Below are 24,085 nucleotides of genomic sequence, written 5' to 3' on the forward strand. Positions count from 1 at the left end.
AAATGTGTGGAGTCATACACGGAGCAACGAAGTAAAAATTTTGTTGGGACTGTGAAACATGGCGGCGGTTCAGTTATGCTGTGGAGATAGGCAGTCTCCCGGGTTTCAATACTTCATAACGTTGTATTACACTCGACTTGTTTTAGGTATTACAAACAATCCTTAGGTGAACAAAGCTATCTCCTTAAGAAAATTTAAAAGTGCCAATAAAACTGCGGCAAATATACTTACTATACTATATAATTCATAAAAATGGGTCATATAGGTGTGTATCGCGTGCATACGTCTGTTAATGTTAGTGCTTATCAGCAGAAATTTCGCATGGCAAAAATGATATTACACACTAACAAAGTATAATGCGCCGCTAGCACTCTACGAAAGGATTTGGCCGCGCTTCTCTCATATTCTGTGGGGCGCATTTTGATATTTTTATGAATTAAGACTAAATGGAGAGCGAGAAATCCTGCAAAGCATACAGAAACATTTTGTGTGTCAATCATCCTTCTAGAAGCTGTTAGTTTTTGATAAATTAAGCTTATATCATATTAGCAGTGGTTTTCAAACCAGTGCATAAGTGCTTAGTAGGAACAAACGCAAGCAACGTACTAAGCTGTGTTAGCATTTGGAGAGTATTTAAGGAACTAGCAAATTGTTTAGAATTTAGTTAATTGAACACCGTTTGTGCTTGCAATTGCCGGTGCAAGATATTAGTCGTGGATGAATTATGGAGTCCTCAGAATGTTCTTACGATAATACGGATCACGTGTGGTCTGGTCCGAACTCACCATTATATCACGATTCCAATTGCTCTGTCGGACATATTATTTATAGAAATTTGAAGAATTATCCAAACAAAGTTGGTCAAGTGAGTGCAGTTCTAAAAATATTTTGGTGTGACAATAAATATGTAATTTTATGAATTGAGCCTGTGGTTGACGATAACAACGAGATAACGGTTTAATCAGCTATAGGACTTTCGCCTTATTTTTGCGCGGTGTCGTTCTCTGTCATTGTTTAGTGATTGGAATTAGAAAACTTCATCGGTTGGTTGATGAAATTGGCTGTTTAGGAGGAGTTGGGGTGTGGGAATGGAAAAGATGTGTTTGCTAAATAGGTATGTGTGGACACGTAACACTGTGATTAACGATTTGGAGTGACCTATTGTATGCAGTATACGTAGTACTTTATAATCTGGTGCTATATCCAAAACAGGACTGTGGAAGAATTATTTAAATTTCACGAGGAAACAGATTGTTTTATTTCGCATTAAGTGGTGTTCTGATTCCAAAACTTTATAGGAAGAGTTGGTGGTAATGACAAATGTTCTACTTACGACCTATTTAGTTATGTACTACCTCATCAGGTTTTTGTCCAGTTTCGTATTCGACCGCTTTTGGAGATCATGTCAGTGTCGCGCTATTAAAGACACTAGATTATATTGGAGGAGTGTGAATTGTTATGGGAATTTTAATGCCATTGGCTTACAAAAATTTCCTATCTATCAGCTGTATAAAAACGTTGCCGAAAGTTTCGTACACCATTTTTGCGCATTTACGAATTAAGTTTCAAATATATTTGATGCTCATAAGGTTTTGTGTATGTGTGTATGTCCGGATATTTATTGGTTATTAATACTTATCTTTTGAAGGGCGAATGTTAGTTTAGGTCTCTTGGTTAATCACAAGATTATTTTCTGGAATTTCATCACTCTGGTCTCGTTTGCAGTTAGGATGAACTGGACTTAGGAAGTGGCATATTGATAATAGTTATTGTGGTAAAATTGTTACCCAATTACCAGTATGTGAGGTTTTCAGAAGACGACAGGTATCTAAATTATGCCAGCCGAGGCAATAATTGAATTGATAGATATAATGTTTCAATTTAGTTGCCTGGCGCTTCTCACACGTAGATTGGATGAAGGTTGGGAATCCTGCCTCTTGAACGAGTAATTGAGAACCGTAACGGTTTGTAGTTGTCTGGACGGAATACGGGTTAGGTTAATCTGCTAGGCTAAAAAGCCATGCATAGATCAGTTTGGTCCTTTGTGATACCAGATGGAATGCACTTGCTAGGTCCAAGAGGGGTAGTCATCGTTAAGGGTACCTGCGCTTGACGCGAATCTTAACAGATTCTGCGGCCTCACTGTCAATAGCTATTACAGTGTATCATACTGTGGGGAACTCAGATGCTTCAAGCGTAGTCTTGCCAATGCAGTACAAGTGCACAAAGGAAGCTCCATTGTTTCCCTGGTGCCCTGTTTCAGACATTTCTTGCAGTCTCCTCGATCTGTCAGCCTCATCTTGCGGACTTGTGGCGCCACCTGACAGTGACCAGTAAGTATTCCCATCATGCTCCTACAGTCTCCCCTATCGGGTGCAAATAGGAATGCTGTGTACTTCCGATTTATCGTTTTGCACATGGCTTTGGCAGTTTTGCATACTGATAGCTCGTTGCATCGAATTTCGATTTTATTTACCATGTTTTTGTCGAGGTCGTCATATAGAAAATCCATGGGCTTCCCAATTGTTGTTCACGTTATCGGATGTTAGCCTTACACCATTTTAGTCAATTTTGTCCACTATCATTGCCCTCAATGGCTTTGTGACCTGGCACCCAGTAGAAAATAAGTTGTTAACTTCTGGCAACACTTTCAAATGCTACCGTGCTTTCCAAGATACTTCTGGCCGATATGCGATACGAGATTACTTCCTTGATTGCTGCTAGGCTGCCTACGTAAATGTTGACTCTAGAATTGCCTGCAGGTGCATTAGAGGCTAGCTCTGCTGCTTTCGTAATAGCAACTTAAAACTAACTCTAGATAATATATTCCCGCACCAACTCCTACTTTCATTTTCGAACCATCACTATAGGTGTTTAGAGTGTTGCGCGTAGCTAACATACCTTTATGTCAGCCATCTTTTTAAGTATTTACTTTGACTCTTTTTTCCCAGTTGAAAAGTGGAGTCATGTAGTCGGTGTTTGCCCAGCCACCATTACCCACCGAGCTATGCCCGAGGGTTCTACAGACTACATACTTCCTGACCAAGGAAGTTTCTTGGTTCATTCTGCTTTTATCCGTCTGGTGGTCAAAATGTTTCTGATCCAGCGTTGTATAGTAGGGTCAACACTTATTGACTGGATACTGTTCAGAATAGATTTCGTAGAGACGTTGTTGAAAGCTTCAAAAATATTTAGGCTTCTAGGTATACTCCAAGAACGTGTTCCTTATATTCAAGAGCCTTTTCAGTATTAAATAGCAGTGTATGGCGTGCAGCCTCTACTGCTTCAAAGGGGCGCTGCGGCCCTTGTGTGTGAGTCCAAGATTTTCCCTAGCATTTTCAGCAGGAAGGGAGTTAAGCTTATAGGCCTAAACCCTTTTGACAAGGTTGGGTTATTCCTACCTGCCTTCGGTATGAAAACTACCCTAGCTTCTCCATGAGTGGTGCACATAACTGAATTTCAAGCATCCCCTAAAATCGCCTTTAGACATGGCACGGATAGACATAGTGCATTCTGCAGCATTGCTGGAATGATTCCGTCCGTATACCGGGACGAATTTGTATGGGTCTAATGAGCGGATTGCCGATTCTATTTTTTCCCCCGTAAAAATGTGTTCAGGTTTACTGCACTACTTCTAGGTCTTCCAACGAGTCCTGGCAGTTGTCCGTCCACTCTTCGCTGCTCCTGCGAATTAAAGCGGGCGAGGCGGGGCTTTTGGATAATAATTTCCTAAGTCTCGCCACCTCCTGGGTCTTTTCAAATCCACTACAAGATTTTTTCCAGTATTCTCGCTTTGTCCTGCGCACCAACTTCTTGTAGTCCCTTAGAAGATCTTTATATTCGTTCCCACAGTCTTCGCTTTCTGCTAGCTTAGTCCAGTTGAAGCATTCTCGTACTTTGCGTCTGCAAGTCCTAAGCTTCCTGTTCTACCAGAGAGGCTTCGTTTTGTGCTTAAGTTGCAGCGTAGGGCATGCGTAGTGAAAAGCTGTATTTAGGGCGTAGGGACTGTAATCAATATGGGAATGTTAATTACGGTCGGGGTGTATGTCGTATAGTATTGTGTCTTCAGCCAAAGTTCCTGGACTAAAGCCAGGTCGTAGCCGTCCTTCTCTAGAAGCTGAGAAGAAGCTCGGCCGAGGCGATCTTACTCTTGTGGCCATTCACCTGGACCTGGTTTAGGATCATTAGGCTGGATTTTGCCTCCACCTCCACCTCCTGTAGGACAAATGAAGTAGCTATGATGAAGGATCTATTCCGAGATCCTTGTCTACTTCAAGTCGTCTACAGCGTGTTTTTGTTGCAGTACGCGGGATGGCGCTTCTTGAGGCGGAGAAACACGCTTCCCACGACCGACGCCATCTTCCCGCACCGCGGATATAGAATCAAGATCTATATCTAGATCTCTAGAATCTGGAGGAGGTAACTCTAGCCTCCATCTTCGTGATTTCGTCACCTTCCAGTCGCTAGATGGCACACCCGGATTTTGCCTTTGAAGCAACCGCAGAGCAGGTTTCGGGTCCACAATGCGAGGTATGGTTACCGATGTAAAGCTGCCGCGGTCTACCTCCTCCAGCTTCGCTCCCTCACGCAGGTTTGGACGCGTTCTGACCGCTTTCCTTACCCATACTAGGATCGGGTCGTCATTGCATTTTAAGATTTTTACGCCGCTAAGCCATCCTGCTCCATCAAATAACGGCATGGGTGCGCTCGGTTCGGCGTCCATTCTCGAAAAGCCTTAACTTCACTCTCCGTTGAGCGCTGCCTCTTTTCAGACGGTTCGCTTCGTTTCCTTATCTTGCTTGATTGCGAATTTTAGATTCGGGGGTCTCTACCCCAGCGTTTTATACCTACCGTCAGATACCTCATTAGCAAAGGCCGGTAACCATTCATCTTTTTCTGAGGATGCATATAAAGCAATCCAACAAAAGAGGATGATTGGGAAGATATGTACGTCAGCCGTCGCTGGGAGCCGCCTGCAATGTAATGACTCTGCCAGAAGCCAGCTTGACATCATGACTTTGTAAGCAGCTATACCCACCGCACCCAGTCGACCCCCGCGCGGAGGATACAGCTAAGAGGATTTTTATGTAGAGCGTGTATATTTTTAAAGTCTCCGACGTTGACTTCTGTACAAACTTAATATAATCTGTACTCTGGATGGGGTATACCTTAGAAAGCGTATATTTGTTACCCGAAGATACAATATTCCCTCAAATCTGGAAGATGTTCAGATTAGGAATAATCCCGTGTAAGTCCCTTTCTGTTTTACTGAATCGATTCTTAGCGACCGTTTTAATCTACTCATCTACTATTCTTAATAATTGAAATACAGTTCCTAGTTGTAAGACTTTCGTATATTTCTTCTCAGTTATACTGCCCCATATGATACTTCTAGGTGTCATTTAGTCCCTTTTCGGCTGAAGGTTGCCAACGAACTAAGCATGAATTAATGAAACTAGTACTGAATTCCTATAAAAATGACAAAATGAATAACCTCGTACTAGCTTCGGTTAAGATAGTATTACCGATTGATTGGTAATCCTTTTATTTCTTAAGGTGTCGGATATTGATGGCCGCGAAGTTACCAATCGTGAACTGCTAACCTGGTCTACACGTCTGGCGCTGCATTTCAAGAAACTGGGTCTACGTCACGATGATGTCATCGGCATTGTTGCAAAAAACAGCACCTATACAAGCTCGGTTGCGGTCGGCTGCTTTATGAACTGTACGCCCTTTCATGCCGTAAACTCGGGTTTGGATAAAGGTAACGAAAGACTTTTGCGCTTTCTTAAGAGTAAGCATATACATATTTCTACATATTTATTGTTTACAGATACAATCCGTGATGTCTTCCAAATCACCAAACCGAAAATAATATTTTGTGACGGCGAATATTATGAGAAATTACATGAAGCCACTAGTTCCTTGAATCCATTATTCTATACGCTTACCGAACATATTGAGGGAGTTGGCACAGTTGAAGACTTGTTGAGTCCCGTACCAAATGAGAATCTTTATAAGTAAGTGCAGATTGAACCTTCAAGTTCACCTTAAGATTTGTCTGACTTATAACTCTTTACAGACCTGAGCCATTCGTGTTGGGCGGTGCGCAGACAGTAGCAATACTTTGTTCATCCGGCACAACGGGTGTACCCAAGTGTGTATGTGTGTCAAAGCATATAGTGAACATTGATGAATTGTAAGTCGAAGTACTTAGAAAATATTTGTCTTTATACATGTGTAGAATAACGGTGCAACATTATTTCTTTAGATGCGTAACCAGCGAAGATGTCATCTTTTCGAACAGCAGTTTGGACTGGATATCTGGTGTTTTCTTCACCTTACTCTCTGCGACAAAGAGTTGTAAACGTGTAATTACCAATAAGCCCTACACACCCGAATATATGATTGCGCTAGTGAAGAAATACAAAATCACTTACGCACTTGCTGCACCACGTCATGTTTCCGCTTTGGTCGCTTGCCCGGCAGCCACCATAGATAACTTGCGCTCCATTCGGTCTTTTCTAGTAGGGGGTGGCTGCATTAGTCAATCGACCTTACAACAGCTGAGAAGTTTACTTGAAAACGGCAAAGTAATTTTTGCATATGCCATGACCGAGTCGGGCTTTTTATCGCTGAACTCGGATGAAAAATATCCAACTTCTGTCGGAAAATTAGTTTCTGGAATTAAGGCACGTATTGTTGACGATGAGGGTAAGAATTTGCCACCGAACGAAATAGGTGAGCTTTTGGTGAATACTGGACATATTTGGAGTGGATATTATGGTAATCCCAGTGAGACGAAACGTGTTCAAGATTCAGATGGCTGGTTACATACAGGGGATCTCGGCTATTTCGATGATAAGAATATGCTTTATATAGTCGATCGCAAAAAGGATATAATCAAATATGACGGCATGCAATATTGGCCTGCCGAAATAGAGCAAGTGATCAACGAATTGCCGGAGGTGGAGGATGTGTGTGTGGTTGGTGTGTATGACGAGAGGCATGGAGATGCGGCCGGTGCAATAGTGGTGCTTCGTCAAGGTACCGAACTTACGATAGAGCAAGTAAAGGATCATGTCAGAAAACGCTTACCATTAGATCACAAGCAACTGCATGCTGGAGTAATTTTCATCGATCGCTTGCCGCAAAATGCCAATGGAAAGACACTAAAACGAGAGGCGAGAGTTTTATTTGAAGTAAAGTGAAATTATGAGGATTTTAAGGGATATATGTACATAAGTGTAAATTTTAATAAAGTGATAGATGTAAAAGAAAATATATGTATATTATATACAAATAGTACATTAACAGTTACGTTCTCACCGGCATATTTTTTGAAGAAATATGGACCGATAATGCCACCGGCTTACAAACCACACCGAAGTGTTGTTTTCTTCTGGACGAAATGGCAGTGCCAAAACTAAGCACGAAATGAAGATATAAAACTCATATTTAGCACAGTGGATCGCAGTAGCCAGGGGCACCTGTGCAAAGAAAATTTTTTGAAAAATTGTGCGTGGCCCCACCCTTTAATAAGTTTAATGTATATATCTCCTAAACCACTAAAGCTACGAAAACTATATTCGTCCAGCGCAGATATTACAAGATAGTGTGAAAATGAATGAAATCGGTTGAAAACCCCGCCCACTCCCCATATATCTGTACTGTACTACTGAAAGCGCGGTAAATCAATAATTAAATGCGTCAGAAACGTAAAAATATGCCGCCAGGATGGTATGACAAAGCTTTATAGGAGCCGTGGTAAAAAGTGGACGATGGGCGTGTTACCGACCCCTCTTTGGTGCAATCCCATTTCTCGGGACCAGACTGACCGATTTCGACAATTTGGTACGAAGCATTATTTTCATATTCTTATTTCACGTTGTGAAAATGAGCCAAATCTGACAATAACCACGCCTACTTCCCACATAGGAAAATTTTAAATTCCATTTGATTCCTTGCTATCCAGTGCACAAATAAAGAAACAACTAATATAACGGAATAAAACTTTGCACGAATAATGTCTTTAGTGTATTCCACCTTATAACTAAAAATTGTTTAAAACCAACAGAAACTGTTCAAGCCCCTAGGTACCGAATATTTGGACCCCATTGCCTTGTTGAATTTTGATCGAAAATATCAGTCAATGTCTTTGATATATAATTGAAATTCAGGGATAGTACTTCTCTGACAATGGCATGCCTGTGTGTCAAAAATGGGCTGAATCGGATTAATACTTCCGTTAGCCAATATATACCTTATGTAAAGATAATCGAACTTCCGGGTGACTTGTACCGCATATATCGGCGAATATGTGAGTTATCTCAATGAAAATAAGCTTGCTAGCTTCACTCAGGAGCTTCTGGACGGTTTAGAGGGGCAGGTTGGTGAGGACGGTGGGGACGAGGACCTGACTCTCATCGAGCCAATTCTGTGACCTCTAGCTCCGGCATAAAAGTTGTACCACGGGACGACAGCCTCGGCAATCATCGCGAGGAGGTTTAGCTCGGATAACTTGGGTATCCTTCTGATCCAGAAACCGTGGGGGAGAGGTAAGAGGCCTCAAATCGAGAAATAAAAAGGTGATTTGGGATCTCTCTAGCTCTTGAGCAGGTGAAGGGCAAGGAAGGTTCTGACTTCGTCCTTAAGGAAAGACTGCCGTAGCACCCCTTCATCGATTCTCGGATCGATTATTGCAGGAAAAACAAGCTCCCACTCACACTGGGATGTGATGCCAACGTGCAACACACGGAAGGGGGCTGCAAAACGAGGAGTGAGTCTCTTCTTGAATTCACATTCATAACCAGTACTCGAAGAAAGGTCCTTCACATAACCATAAGCAACGAAAACATGAGAGCTGAAGGTAAAAATAAGGGACTGACCTCCGATTCGTATTCCTAGAAGTAGGAACTGGGATGTCTTTAAAGAAATTCCAGGGCAAAGTATAAGCAGAGTGAGATCGGCAGACAGCGTAGACACCGTAGCAGGACTAGAGAGCAGGCTGCTTATCCACTAAAGGTGATCACCACTTTCGGTACTTAGGCAATTAGTGCGCTGGCTGTTCAATAAAGCCAAAAAATCCTTACGGAGACAAAACCTTCAAAGACGGTCGAGAGATTTTTGAAAACCTGCCTCATTCTAGACAACCTTCGACCTTTCAACTGATGAAAATATTAAAAAGTGAAGGATTGGTTGAAAATCGTAGAAGTATCAATCAAGTAGACGTTGGCAAGAGAGCTCGACGTCTCTCGCGAGTCCGTTTGAATGATCTTGGCGGATATTTTGTATATGAAACGCGTTCTTGCTGGACTCGTCTCGATTAAGTTGAATGTTTTTCAAAAACAGTACAATAAACACTCATGGAGAGCATTGTAAGTGCCGATGAGACATGGGTTTATAAGTTTGGCATGCAAACAAGTTAACAATCATCGGAAAGGAACCCGTTTTCAGTCGAAGGAATAGATAAAACCAAATTCGGAAAGACCTGAAGGTCATCCCAAAATGTGTTTTTAAAAAGTCTTTCGAGGACTGGAAAAATCGCTGGCATCTGGTGGGGATCACTTTGAAGGCGACAAAATAAATATTCATGAAAAATTAAATATCTTGCGTTTTATTTACAATTTCCAGGTACTTTTTTGTTACAATTTATTTGAATTTTTTTGATGCACATTTAGAGATAGAAATCTTTGCAAATAACGGTATTTTCAAAAAGAGCGCAACAAAATTTAATTCACAAAAACTGTATGAGAAAGCAAAGAAATTCGTTATTCCTGTGAAAGTACATTCGATGCCATTATGTTGGAACTCGATTTCTTATACATGATCGTCACTGGCACGCTTGCAATAATCCAAACGCTAAACTCGATTTTCGACGATTTTCAAGCATAAATCGGCCGATACTGCTGCAATTTCACGTACGATATTCGTACGAAGTTCATCAATCGTCGCAGGCTTGTTGACATAGATCATAGACTTGACGTAGCCCCACAAGAAATAGTCTAACGGCGGCAAATCGCATGACCGAGGTGGAAAATTTGCTGGGCTATTCCGTGAGATAATACGTTCACCAAATTTGGTTTTCAATATATCGATTGGGATATTCGCTGTGTGGCTTATGGCGCCGCCCTGTTAGAATCACATATTGTCCAAGTCCATATCATCTAATTCGGGCCAAAAATATTCGGCTATCATTGAGCGGTGACGATTCCAATTCACAGTAACATGCCGGTCTTGATCATCACGGAAGAAGTATGGCCTTACTATGGGTCTTCCTCACTTAATCCGCTAGCGGCTCGACACTACGGGCACTTCTTTGTCCCCCTGACACGGGAACATGTTGTACTGTGCCTGTGGATTCAAAGTTTTCCACTAGATGCTCAGTTGATGATCTGACAGGACGGTTATGACGACCATAAATCGCTCTTAAAGTAGGTAGGTTATGTTAGATGGCTGATCAAAGATCACACGTAGACTAATAATGTAGTCCTTTGTGATGCCATTGAAAAAAGAACTCCCGTGTTCAGACTTACAGATTGGCGAATCCCTTTGTAGCCAATACATAGTTACACAGACGCTTAACTTCAACACCCGCCAGTTCGGTGGGATGTCCAAAGGTATGCGCCCCCAAGTGTCTAAGTCTTGACCTCCCAAACGCGGGACAGTCAAGCAGGAAGTGCTGGCTTGTTTCTACCGCATCCTCTTCAGCATCCGGTAAGATACCCATTCTTATTGGATGTAAGCCAATAGGACAGTGGCCTGTTAAGAGTCCCACTAATAATAAGAGGTTAGCCTTACTGATGGCTCAGAGATCATTAGATCTCCTGCGATCTATCCTGGGCCAGAAGGCTTTTGCAACCGCACAAGTACCGATGATGGCCCAGCGTTGGATTAGCATCCGCGTGGCCCAGCCACCTAGTAGTAGAACACAAGAAGATATAGGACCACCGATCCGCTCCCATTCTACCGATAATGATTCTAGGGTGCCTTTCCTTGCTAACTCATCAGCTTTGCAATTACCTGCAATTCCGCTGTGGCCCGGCACTCATACCAGTCTAATCTTAAAAATTCTAGCTGCTAGAGATAGCGACGTTAGACATTCTTTGACCAACTCTGAAGGCACTGTAAATGAGTTCAAGGCTAGTATTGCCGCTCTACTATCTGAGTGAATCGTCACTTCCCTGGATGGACTCCGTAGCAGCAAATCTGCAGCTACCTTGATGGCTGCGACCTCAGCCTGAAATACACTACAGTAGTCGGGAAGTCTAAAACAGGAGTTGATAGAGAGTTCCCGACAGTAGACCCCTCCACCAACCTTCCCCCCAAGCTTTGATCCATCCGTGAGAAGCTTGCTGCCCGTCTCCTCCAACGGCTTCTTCCCACCCATACCTCCCTCGTCGGTATATGGGCAGAGAAGGAGCCGTCAGAGTTCGGTACGGCGACTCCATGATCCAAATGATTCGGTATGCAGTCAAAGTTTGTGAGGATATCCGAATGTCCAGATACGCGTTCCTTTAAAAATCCAGACTCTCTGAGTCTAATAGCCACCTTCGCGGCTATGCACCTTCCGGCAATGTCCACCGGCGTTAAGTTCAAAATTGCATTAAATGCCATGGTTAGGGTGGATCTTAATGCACCACATATGCTAATTAGCGCAGCCCGTTGAACGCTTTCGAGGTTCTTGGCCAGTGTGGTCTTCCCTAAAGCCCTCCCCCACATGAAGACACCATAGAACAAGATGGGCTTGACTATGGTGTCATAGAGCCAGAGGACCACTTTCGGTGAGAGGCCCCACCTTTTTCCAATAGCTCCTCTACAGCAGAATAAGGCAATAGATGCCTTTTTTGCTCTCTCCTCGATATTCGGCTTCCATGAAAGCTTCTTATTCAGGATGAGCCCTAAATATTTCACTGTATCCGCCGGTTGCAGGCGAATACCTCCCATCTGCGGCAACGGTGCCACCAGAATTTTATATTTTCGGCTGAATAAAACCATTTCTGTGTTGTTTGGATTAATGTCGAGTCCACTACCGACCGCCCATTTCGTTACAACGCTGAGATATCCCTGAGTCAACTCGTACACGGTGCTAAGGAACTTTCCTTTGACCATAAGTGCTATATCGTCTGCATAGGCAATCACCCGACAGCCGCGATCCTCTAGTTTTTTGAGCAATTCGTCAACGACTACGATCCATAGAAGAGGAGAGAGAACCCACCCTGTGGTGTTCCCCTACTCACAATTCGCCTCGCACGCGCGCTGCCCCATTCTGTTTCGGTAGTAAATTTTAACAATTTTGACTCGTTGTTTGATCATATATCTTTCCATGATGAAATGGCAAACAGTACTAAAGAGCCTCTTCGAATGGCAGACGCCTTGTCGTGCTGCAGGGGCTTAAGTCGCAAGGCACACTCGGCTTCTCCCAACCTGCATGTGTGCGGGCCGCCTTGGGAAGTAACGGTGGCCTTACCGCGTCAAGGGGCTGTGGCGCGGCAGACTCTTGTGTTCCTCAGGAAAGGAATAGACCAGTTGGGCTGATGGTCGTAAGAACCAGTATAAGCAACTCAACAAAAACGACAACAACAACAACAGCCACAGAAACAAAACAATGGGATTCGTTGTCAGGGGTACGCCGATGACATTGTCATAATGGAGCGAGGCAAATTCGAGAACACTCTCTGCGACATAGTTCAAAGGGGCTTGGGGTAGGTCTAAAATCGTAAGGCCTATTGTCAATTATGGAGCAGTTGCTTTGGCATCTAAGGCACCGCAGTCTTCGATAGGCCTTCAACTATCGAAGCTGCAAAGGTTCCCCTGTGTCTGTCGCTTCAGCGGCAATGCGCACCTGCCCATTGCAGCACTTGAAGTCATGCTGGAGCTCACACCGCTGCATTTACTAATTAAACAGGAAGCGAAACATAAGTCTTTGTTGTAAGTAAGTGCGCAGAACTCAATCTCCACTGCAACTATCGTAACCTGCGTACCGCTATTCTTAGCGTCAGTCAAGCGACACTAAAAACGATCTCAGCATTTTAGGTTAGATCGCTTCTAGTGGAAGAGTGTATATGAAGGCTCAACTGCCTATCAGTGAGCAACGAGCATACCTAATCTGAGCCCGCTAAACGGCAGCGTTCAAGATGATGGAATCAGAACCATGCATCGCAGTGGGGTCATACACTCTTAAGGAGCTGCTCCGCACGGAGGAAAAAGTGGAGAGAGCAGCACTGGCAGCAGGCAGCAGGAATGCATCTTGCCAAGTTGCTTCTAGGAGGGTACAACCTCGCAAGGTTTAAACAATTAATCAATTTCCCTCGAGATAAATTCCGCCTCCTTGTCGCGCTCTATACAGGGCACTGCAAGCTCAGGAAGCACTTGTCCAACATAGACATAGTCTCTTGCCCAAATTGCTGGTTCTGCAACATGGAACGGGAAACCCCAGGACACCTGATTCTGGCTTGCCGAGTAATTTGCAGAAGCAGGCTAAAGGCCCTAGGTTCCTTCTACATTGGCAAGGATCACATCACCTCAGTCGTGCCCATCAGGCTCCTGGAATTGTTAAGGATGGTAAATCTTGGTGACCATATGTATGTGATATAGGAGAGGCCACAATAGACCGTAGGTCGCAGTGCAATACCTAAATTTTTACTCTATCTCTAACTCTCTATTGAAAAAACTGTTATTAGGTATATGAGGGTACGAGCCATTATTGAAACGATGTTATATATTTTTATTTTCGTATTTTATTACCAGACTGACTGTGAAACTTGCTGATTCTAGCATATTCATAGTGAGTTATCGCAATTTGAGTATAACTTAAATATAACTCTTATATATGGTTATAATACGATATTATCTATTTTCATATGGTATTTATACCGCCTCACAAAAGACATGTTCTCAGAAAACTTGTTTGTTTAAGCGTTAGTTGTTTGTAAGAGAAGTATGAGCCCGCAGATTATACCTCTTAGGAAGTGGGTACGTGGGAAGCTCTGTTCCAATTGCAGCTTAGTTATAGCATTATATCCATCATTAATAGGAAAATAGTATTGTATCGATAAGTCAATCCAATACCAAGAGTATGAGAGATAAGGAACGAGATACGATTGTTGCTCACGCAGACAACTTGGCGGATAGGCAGTCACCCGGGTTTCAATTCTTCTCGTCATCCTGATAGCTTTGATATACATAACGCTGTATCTGTCTTAACTGGGTTTTGATATTACAAACAACCCTTTGGTGAACAAAGCCCTCTGAGGCAAGAAAATTTAAAAGTGCCAATAAAACTTCGGCAAATATACTTACTATATTATAGTTATACTTCATAAATATAGGTAATCATATAGTTAGGTAAGAATCGCGTACATACATACCTTAATATTAGTGCTTATCAGCACAAATTTCTCTGGGCAAAAATCATATTACATACTAACAAAATATACGGAAGGTTTTGGCCGCCTTCTCACTTATATTGTGGGGCGCATTTTGATATTTTTATGAATTGAGACTAAATGGAGAGCGAAAAAGCGTACGTAGCATAGCAAAAACAGTTAGTTTGTCACACATTTTGTGTTGCTAGATTTTGAAAAATTAAGCTTTATCTCATATCAGCAGTGGGTTGCAAACCAGTGCTAAAATGCCTAGTAGTAACAAACCCAAAGCAAGGTATTAAGCTTCGTTAACATTTGTAGAGTATTTAAGGAATTAACAAATTGTTTAGGATTTAGTTAATTTAATATCGTTTGTGCTTGCAATTGTTGGAGCAAGAAATTTGTCGTAGTTGAATTATGGGATCCTCAGAATGGTCTTACGATAGTAAGGAGCGCGTGTGGTCTGGTCCAAACTCACCGTTATTTCACGATTCCAATTGCTCTGTGGGACATATTATTTATAGAAATTTGAAGAATTATCCAAACAAAGTTTGTCAAGTGAGTGCAGTTCTCAAAATATTTTGGTGTAACAATATGTGCGAGTTTTTATGAACTGATCCCCCGGTTAGTGAAAAGGATGAGCTCACGGTTTAATCAGCTCTACTTCACGAGGAAACAAATTGTCTTATTTCGCATTATATGATGTTCTGATTTCAAAACTTTACAGGGAAAGTTGGTGGTAATGACAACTTACCTACTTACGACCTATTTAGTCATCATCAAGTTTGCGTCCAATTTCATATTTGACCGCCTTTGGAGATCATATCAGTGTTTCGCAATTAAAGACAGTTGATTATATTGGAGGAGTGTAAATTGTTATGGGAATTTTAATGCCATTGGCTTATAAAAATTTTCTATCTATCAGCTGTATAAAAACGTTACCGCATTTAGAAATTAAGTTTGAAATATAAATATTTAGTAAAAAAAATGGGGAGGCATATCTATTATAATTATTGTAATAAGATTCTCACCAAGTAGCAGGACGTGAGGTTTTCAGAAGCTGATATACAGCTTCGTAACAGTTTTTTCTTCCAAACAGCTTCTGCAGATGGCGTCTGGTGTAATTCCCAGCCCCACTGTGTGGACGCCAATAGAGAAATGATCAGCTAAAACCCCCAAAACTAGGGAGAGGGTAGCCTTATTGAGGGCAAACAGATCACTAGATGTCTGGCGATTATATTATATATTACATCACCTTTACAGTTTCCTGCTATTTTGCTGTGATTAGGCACCCATACCAGTCTTATCACAAAGACACTCGATGCTATTGATAGCGAGGTTAGGTATTCTTTGACCAGCACTGAACGTACTGTTAATGAGTTCAAGGCTAGCATCGTACATAGCTCTGCTATCTGAGTGAATGATCACTTTTAAAGCAGGCTGCTCTTCGGAGCAGTAAATCTACTGCCACCTTACTCCACCTATATCCCCCACAAGCTTTAACCCATCCGTGAGGAAACTCCTTCATCGGTATATAGGTAGAGAAGGAGCCGCCACAGTTCGGTTTAGTGCCGCAAAGTTTAACTTTACTCATCTACTATTCCCAGTAATTGTTACACAGTTCCTAGTTGTAAGAGTTTCGTATATTTCTTCGCTGTAATACCGCCACTTAGGTTATTTATAGCTGTCATATAGTCCCTTTTCGGTTGAAAGTTTCCAACGAATCAAGCATGAATGAAAAACGACAAAATTAATAACCTCGTACTAACTTCGGTTAAGACAGCATTACAGATCTATTGGTATTCCTTTTATATCTTAAGGTGTCCGATATTGATGGCCGCGAAGTTACCAATCGTGAACTGCTAACCTGGTCTACATGTCTGGCGCTGCATTTCAAGAAAATGGGTCTACGACACGATGATGTCATCGGCATTGTGGCAAAAAACAGCACCTATTCAAGCTCAGTTGCGGTCGGCTGCTTTATGAACTGTACGCCCTTCCATGCTGTAAACTCGGGTTTGGATAAAGGTAATGGAATACCTTTACAATTTCATTAGAATAAGCATGTAGTTCTACATATGTATTAATTACAGATACAATCCGTCACGTCTTCCGAATCACCAAACCGAAAATAATATTTTGCGACGGCGAATGTTATGAGAAATTACATGAAGCCACTAGTTCCTTGAATCCATTATTCTATACGCTTACCGAACATATTGAGGGAGTTGGCACAGTTGAAGACTTGTTGAGTCCCGTACCAAATGAGAATCTTTATAAGTAAGTGCAGATTGAACCTTCAAGTTCACCTTAAGATTTGTCTGACTTATAACTCTTTACAGACCTCAGCCATTCGTGTTGGGCGGTGAGCAGACAGTAGCAATACTTTGTTCATCCGGCACAACGGGTGTTCCCAAGTGTGTATGTGTGTCAAAGCATATATTGAACATTGATGAATTGTAAGTCGAAGTACTTAAGAAAATATTTGTATTTATACATGTGTAGAATAACGGTGCAACATTATTTCTTTAGATGCGTAACCAGCGAAGATGTCATCTTCGCGAACAGCAGTTTGGACTGGATATCTGGTGTTTTCTTCACTTTACTGTCTGCGACCAAGAGTTGTAAACGTGTAATTACCAATAAGCCCTACTCCCCTGAATATATGATTGCGCTAGTGAAGAAATACAAACTCACTTACGTATTTGGTGCACCACGTCATGTTTCTGCTTTGGTCGCTTGCCCAGAAGCCACCATAGATAACTTGCGCTCCGTTCGGTCTTTTCTAGTTGGGGGTGGCTCCATTAGTCAATCGACTTTACAACAACTGAGAGGTTTACTTGAAAACGGCAAAGTAATTTTTAATTATGGCTGTACCGAGTCGGGCTTTATATCGTTGAATTCGGACGAAAAATATCACACCTCTGTAGGAAAATTAGTTTCTGGAATTAAGGCACGTATTGTTGACGATGAGGGTAAGAATTTGCCACCAAACGAAATCGGTGAGATGTTAGTGAATAAGGGACATATTTGGAGTGGATATTATGATAATCCAGTTGAGACGAAACGTGTTCAAGATTCACATGGCTGGTTACATACTGGCGATCTCGGTTATTTCGATGATAATCATATGCTTTATATAGTCGATCGCAAAAAGGATATAGTCAAATATGACGGTATGCAATATTGGCCAGCCGAAATAGAGCAGGTGATCAACGAATTGCCGGAGGTGAAGGATGTGTGTGTGGTTGGTGTGTATGACGAGAGGCACGGAGATGCGGCCGGTGCAATAGTGGTGCTTCGTCAAGGTGCCGAACTTACGATAGAGCAAGTAAAGGATCATGTCAGAAAACGCTTACCAGTAGATTATAAGCAACTGCATGCTGGAGTAATTTTCATCGATCGCCTGCCGCAAAATGCCAATGGAAAGACACTAAAACGGGAGGCGAGAGTTTTGTTTGAAGTAAAGTGAAATTATGAGGAGGTTAAGGGATATTCCTGCATACAGCTACGGACAATAAAATAGACACAAAGGTGTTGCTTTAATATTTTTGAAATTTTTCATTTATGTAGTAACTTTTCTGCATAATAACAAAGGCAATAATATGTACTTTTTAAAAAGAGGAAAATATAGCATTGTCGAGTTTTACAGTCAACTGTAATTTAAAAAGTGTAAATAGCGTGGTTAGTGACGAAATAATAGAATCAATAGCGAAATGGTTTCATAAATGAAAAATATTGAATTTAAAACGCGTAAAAAGTAGTTGTATTAACTTAATTAGATCTGTGGAATGAATTTTTATTTAAAAAACTGGGTCGAGCAAAACATTGTTCAGAGGAGGAAAGATTGTGCGTCCACAATTTGCAAGGAATGGGTCACGCATAAAGGCAAATTGCAAACTTATCAAATACGCCTCAAATATTTGTGTTTGATGCTTTAAAATTTCCGAAAAATGATTGAAAAATAGGCCAATTCCAAAAAAAATTACTGCGGAAGTCGATCGAAATATTGCAATATTGTCGATGCGCGATCCGTTTAAGGCCTCTGCAGCCAATGAATAAGAATTATGTGCAAAAATTTGTTCAGGAGCAGTAAAAAGATAACTTGTGGAGAAAAATTGCTTTTGCAACTTGGTTCCGAAAGGTGACAATGCTGAGAAAACGGCATAGATGCAATCGTATTCAGTTTGCAAAACGGCACATTAATTTGGACTTAGCTTAAAATTAAGAAAAAATGGTTCGACATTTTATGGTCTCAACGCAAAATTAATATGATAGGAAGTGATAGTTGCGTGTGAGTCCGACGTCCAAAAAACAAAGAAATGTGCGTCCGCTACATGGCTAGGTCCTTCAAATCCCGCGGGGGCAATATAATGGATTAGGATTGCTTCCCAATTTGTAATGCAGGACCTCCTTTTTTGATACAAGAAAACAATGACCCCCATATATACGTTAAAGTTTTAGATAAGGTCATACTTCCATATGCTGAATACAATTCGCCTTGCATTTTGGTAATTCCGACAAGAGAGCGATCCAAAACATACTTCGGGTCTTTCAAAAAATGGTTTTCAGATTATGATGCTAGCGTTATGGCTTAGCTAGAGTAATCGGTAGATCTGAATCTCATCCAAAATTTTTAAGACTTTTTGTTAAGGAAACTATTGCACCCCTTACACCGAAAAATAAGGCAGAATTCTGAGAGAAGGTACAAAGGTATTCCGTTCCACAGAACACTTTCGGTAGCCTAATTAGGTCTATGCCTAGAAGATGTACATCGGTATTAGACGTTTAAGAATACTCTACGGACAATGTACGACCAATTTTTCTCTTAGTTCCCTTAAAAAAATATTTTTTTTTTATGTAAAAGATTTTGATTCTATTTTTTTGTCCTTCGAATTTTTGAAATATATTATTTACCTTTGTTTTTGTAATATTTATGAATTGTTTTTTTTTTTCAATATTTTTACTGCTACCAATAGCACTTGATATGAAGTACATAATATAAATATAACTTAGTTGAATTTAAATCAAATTCTTAATATTTTTTAGAACGGAAAATTAGTACCATGGATGATTCTAGTTTATTGTCCGTAACTGTAGGTAACGCTTCAATAAAATGATGATATAAAGGAAAATATATATTGTATGTATTAGGATGAATAGTTTATTAAAGTTTTCGGTGAATATATGTGAGTATATACATATATCATATTTTTTGTTTTTTTTTTTTTGAATAAAGGAGGTGCAGCTTATGCGTGTATTTCTGCTCAAAGTCCAATTACCAGTCATACTTTATCACATTATCGCATATACTTGTATTATTGATTAGTCGTTTGCAAGATGTTCTGATTTCCGCTACTTGGTTTACCAGAAAGGTTACCCTCTTGCGTTTTGAGTGTAGTGAAGCTCTCCTCCAGAAAGGCTTCGCATTTAGAACTAAAGATTTCGACACAGTCCAAGTCGGTAGAGAGCAAAGAGTTCTCTCTCATCAATCGTGGAAGACTTGGTAGGAGTTTCTGATTGTACAAGTCCCAGTAAGTGTTTATTGGATTCCTATACGGTTTTTAGGCGAACGTTCTTTGTCTAGACTAAAAATTTTGTTCCTTGATTTGATATTTGATTGGTCTCCATTCAAAGGTCAAAAGCAAATATCAGAACAGACGTCGGTGGCTCCTCATGTCGTCTTCCAAGCCAAGTTCTTCCTCAGCTGTACTGGAGGTGATTTAATTCTTCTTCTTCTCAATTGGCGTAGACACCGCTTACGCGATTATAGCCGAGTTAACAACTGCGCGCCAGTCGTTTCTTCTTTTCGCTACGTGGCGCCAATTGGATATTCCAAGCGAAGTCAGGTCCTTCTCCACTTGGTCTTTCCAACAGAGTGGAGGTCTTCCTCTTCCTCTGCTTCCCCCGGCGGGTACTGCGTCGAATACTTTCAGAGTTGGAGTGTTTTCATCCATACGGACAACATGTCCTAGCCAGCGTAGCCGCTGTCTTTTAATTCGCTGAACTATGTCAATGTCGTCGTATATCTCGTACGGCTCATCGTTCCATCGAATGCGATATTCGCCGTGGCCAATGCGCAAAGCACCATAAATCTTTCGCAGAATTTTTTTCTCGAAAACTCGTAACGTCGCCTCATCGGTTGCTGTCATCGCCCAAGCCTCTGCACCATATAGCAGGACGGGAATTATTATAGAGTTTAGCTTTTGTTCGTCGAGAGAGGACTTTATTTTTCAATTGCCTAGTCAGTCCGAAGTAGCACCTGTTGGCAAGAGGAATCCTGCGTTGGATTTCCAGGCTGACATTGTTGGTGGTGTTTACGCTGGTTCCAAGATAGTCGAAATTATCTACAAATTCAAAGTTATGCCTGTCAACAGTGACGTGAGAGCGCGACTTGCGTGCGACGACTGTTTGTTTGACGACAGGAGATATTTCGTCTTGCCCTCGTTCACTGCCAGACCCATTTTCTGTGCTTCCTTGTCCAGCCTGGAGAAAGCAGAACTATCGGCGCGGGTGTTGAGGCCGATGCTATCAATATCATCGGCATACGCCAACAGCTGTACACTCTTATAGAAGATGGTACCTTCTCTATTTAGTTCTGCAGCTCGAACTATTTTCTCCAGAAGCCGGTTGAAGAAGTCGCACGATAGGGAGTCGCCTTGTCTGAAACCTCGTTTGGTATCGAACGGCTCGGAGAGGTCCTTCCCGATCTTGACGGAGCTTTTGGTGTTACTCAACGTCAGTTTACACAGCCGTATTAATTTTGCGGGGATACCAAATTCAGACATCGCGGCATAAAGGCAGCTCATTTTCGTGCTGTCGAAAGCAGCTTTGAAATCGGCGAAGAGGTGGTGTGTGTCGATTCTTCTTTCACGGGTCTTTTCCAAGATTTGGCGCATGTTGAATATCTGGTCGGTTGCTGATTTTCCAGGTCTGAAGCCACACTGATAAGGTCCAAACAGTTTGTTGACGGTGGGCTTTAATCTTTCACACAATACGCTCGATAGAACCTTATATGCGATGTTGAGGAGGCTAATCCCACGGTCTCCTTTTTTATGGATTGGGCATAGCACACTTAAATTCCAATCGTTGGGCATGCTTTCGTCCGACCATATTTTACAAAGAAGCCGCCGCTTTGTTGTTCTTCAGGCGGGTAATTGCTATTCGAACTTCTTCATGGTCGGGCAATGGAACGTCTGCTCCATCGTCATCGATTGGGGAATCGTCTTCTCCTGGCGTTGTGCGTTCACTGCCATTAAGCAGGTTGGAGAAGTGTTCCCTCGATAATTTAAGTATGCTCTGGGCATCGCTCACTAGATCACCTTTGGGGGTTCAACAAGAGTATGCTCCGGTTATGAAACCTTCTGTAAGCCGCCGCATTTTTTCGTAGAATTTCGTCGGATAGTGGTCCGAGTCGAGGTTAGGACCTCGGAGCGCACGCACATCTAAAACACTGGAGACATGTCTTCCGTCTATCACAACATGATCGATCTGGTTGGTAGTTTTTCGATCCGGAGACAGCCAGGTAGCTTGATGAATCTTCTTATGCTGGAATCTAGTACTACAGATAACCATATTTCGGGACCCGGCGAAGTCAATCAGCCTCAACCCATTTGGGAATTTTTCGTCGTTGAGGCTGAATTTACCGACCGTAGTGCCAAAGATACCTTCTTTGCCCACCCTGGCGTTAAAGTCGCCAAGCACGATTTTGACATCGTGGCGGGACAGCTCTCATAAGCGCGCTCCAAGCGCTCATAGAAGGCATCTTTGGTCACATCGTCCTTCTCTTCCGTCGGGGCGTGGGCGCAAATCAGCTAAACGTTCATTCACCGGAGTGAATGATAGTACTCGCCGACGGAGTCTCTCTCCCACCACGAATCCTACACCAAACTTGCGCTCCTTTATATGGCCACTGTAGTAAATGTCACAAGGACCTACTCGTCTCTGTCCTTGTCCCTTCCATCGCATTTCCTAGTCGGCGGTGATGTCAGCCTTTGTTTTTACGAGGACATCAACCAGCTGGGCAGCGGCACCTTCCCAATTAAGGGACCGGACATTCCAGGTTCATGCCCTCAATTCGAAGTCCTTATTTCGTTTGCCATGGTCGTCATCAAAAGGGGGGTCTCTCATCCGAGGCTGGTTATCCTTATTCACTGGGGGTGTTTTTTACGTGGCGGGTCCCAAACCCAGCGCACAACCCTCGCCTTCTCACTTTAGCTCGCCTTCAAACGGATGTTCTTAGGCTACCCAGAGGATACTTGGTCAAAGACCGGAAGTAGTGAGCTGCTTGAGCCATGTGTAAAAGAATCGTTTCTGGCCACTCCCAAGTGAATGGCGATCAGAGAACTTTCCTCACATGCGTGAACTTCTTCACATGACTCCATCCTCCCTTAGAAGATCTTTATATTCGTTCCCACAGTCCTCGCTTTCTGCTAGCTTAGCCCAGTTGAAGCATTCTCGTACTTTGCGTCTGCAAGACCTAAGCTTCTCGTTCCACCAGGGAGGCTACGTTTTGTGCTTGAGTTGCAGCATAGGGCATGCGTAGTGAAAAGCTGTATTTAGGGCGTTGGTAAATACAGTCATGCGCTTTTCAAGCTCTTCATCTTCTTCAGCGTCACTTGCTTAATAGGACTTGCCTGTAGAGATCACAGTTTATATTCCAGGGATTTCTCCTAACCTAGTTTCTGATCTTTGCTTTCGATCTAATGGATAAGAAGATGTACCTATGGTCAGAGATCGACGGGGTGTGCTTAGCACTCTCCAGTTTTTCAACAGTGCTGCCCCAAAGTATATGATGGGCGTTAGCATCGGCGCCCACCACCAATGCCTGCTTCCTTCTGATGGATGTAGCAGCCAGCTTTTGGAGTTCTGCCGTTGACGCCTCGCAATCATGTGGTATGTGCAAGGAGTAGAGATTCATGCTTGCCACCCTTCACCACCACAACCGTCAGGTCATCTGTGGAAGGACTGTAAGCAATATGGGCATGTTAATTACGGTCGGTGTGAATGTCGTATAATATTGTGCCTTCAGCCAATGTTCCTGGACTAAAGCCACGTCGTAGCCGTCCTTCTCTAGAAGCTGAGAAGAAGCTCGGCCGAGGCGATCTTACTCTTGTGGCCATTCACCTGGACCTGGTTTAGAACCATTATGCTGGATTTTGCCTCCACCTCCACCTCCTGTAGCACAAATGAAGTAGCTATGATGAAGGATCTATTCCGAGATCCTTTTCTACTTCAAGTCGTCGTCTACAGCGTGTTTTTGTTGCAGTACGCGGGATGGCGCTTCTTGAGGCGGAGAAACACGCTTCCCACGACCGACGCCATCTTCCCGCACCTCGGATATAGAATCAAGATCTATATCTAGATCTCTAGATCCTGGAGGATGTAACTCTAGCCTCCATCTTCGTGATTTCGTCACACTCCAGTCGCTAGATGGCAGATCCGGATTTTGCCTTTGAAGCAGCCGCAGAGCAGGTTTCGGGTCCACAACGCGAGGTGGTTACCAATGTAAAGCTGCCGCGGTTTACCACCTCCAGCTTCGCTCCCTCACGCAGGTTTGGAAGCGTTCTGACCGCTTTCCTTACCCATCCCAGGATCGGGTCGTCATTGCATTTTAAGATTTTTACGCCGCTAAGCCATCCTGCTCCATCAAATAACGGCATGGGTGCGCTCGGTTCGGCGTCCATTCTCGAAAAGCCTCCAAGGCCTCCAATAGCTTC

General features: G+C 42.5%; 2 protein-coding genes across 2 annotated transcripts; both read left to right on the forward strand.

The window, feature by feature from the left end:
• Positions 1-682: 682 nt before the first annotated feature.
• On the forward strand, positions 683-7,270 carry LOC120770963 (4-coumarate--CoA ligase-like 7). Its single transcript, XM_040098694.1, has 5 exons — positions 683-865; positions 5,557-5,764; positions 5,834-6,020; positions 6,083-6,199; positions 6,272-7,270. The coding sequence occupies exons 1-5, from the start codon at positions 725-727 to the stop codon at positions 7,209-7,211; spliced, it is 1,593 nt and encodes a 530-aa protein (XP_039954628.1). The 5' UTR covers positions 683-724; the 3' UTR covers positions 7,212-7,270.
• A 7,469-nt stretch (positions 7,271-14,739) lies between these two features.
• Positions 14,740-18,331, forward strand: LOC120770965 (4-coumarate--CoA ligase-like 7). The gene is made up of 5 exons (XM_040098696.1): positions 14,740-14,924; positions 16,187-16,394; positions 16,460-16,646; positions 16,709-16,825; positions 16,899-18,331. The coding sequence occupies exons 1-5, from the start codon at positions 14,784-14,786 to the stop codon at positions 17,836-17,838; spliced, it is 1,593 nt and encodes a 530-aa protein (XP_039954630.1). The 5' UTR covers positions 14,740-14,783; the 3' UTR covers positions 17,839-18,331.
• The last annotated feature ends 5,754 nt before the right edge of the window (positions 18,332-24,085 follow it).

This window comes from Bactrocera tryoni, chromosome 3 (genome assembly GCF_016617805.1).
Source record: "Bactrocera tryoni isolate S06 chromosome 3, CSIRO_BtryS06_freeze2, whole genome shotgun sequence".
In the NCBI taxonomy this organism is placed as follows: Eukaryota; Metazoa; Arthropoda; class Insecta; order Diptera; family Tephritidae; genus Bactrocera; species Bactrocera tryoni.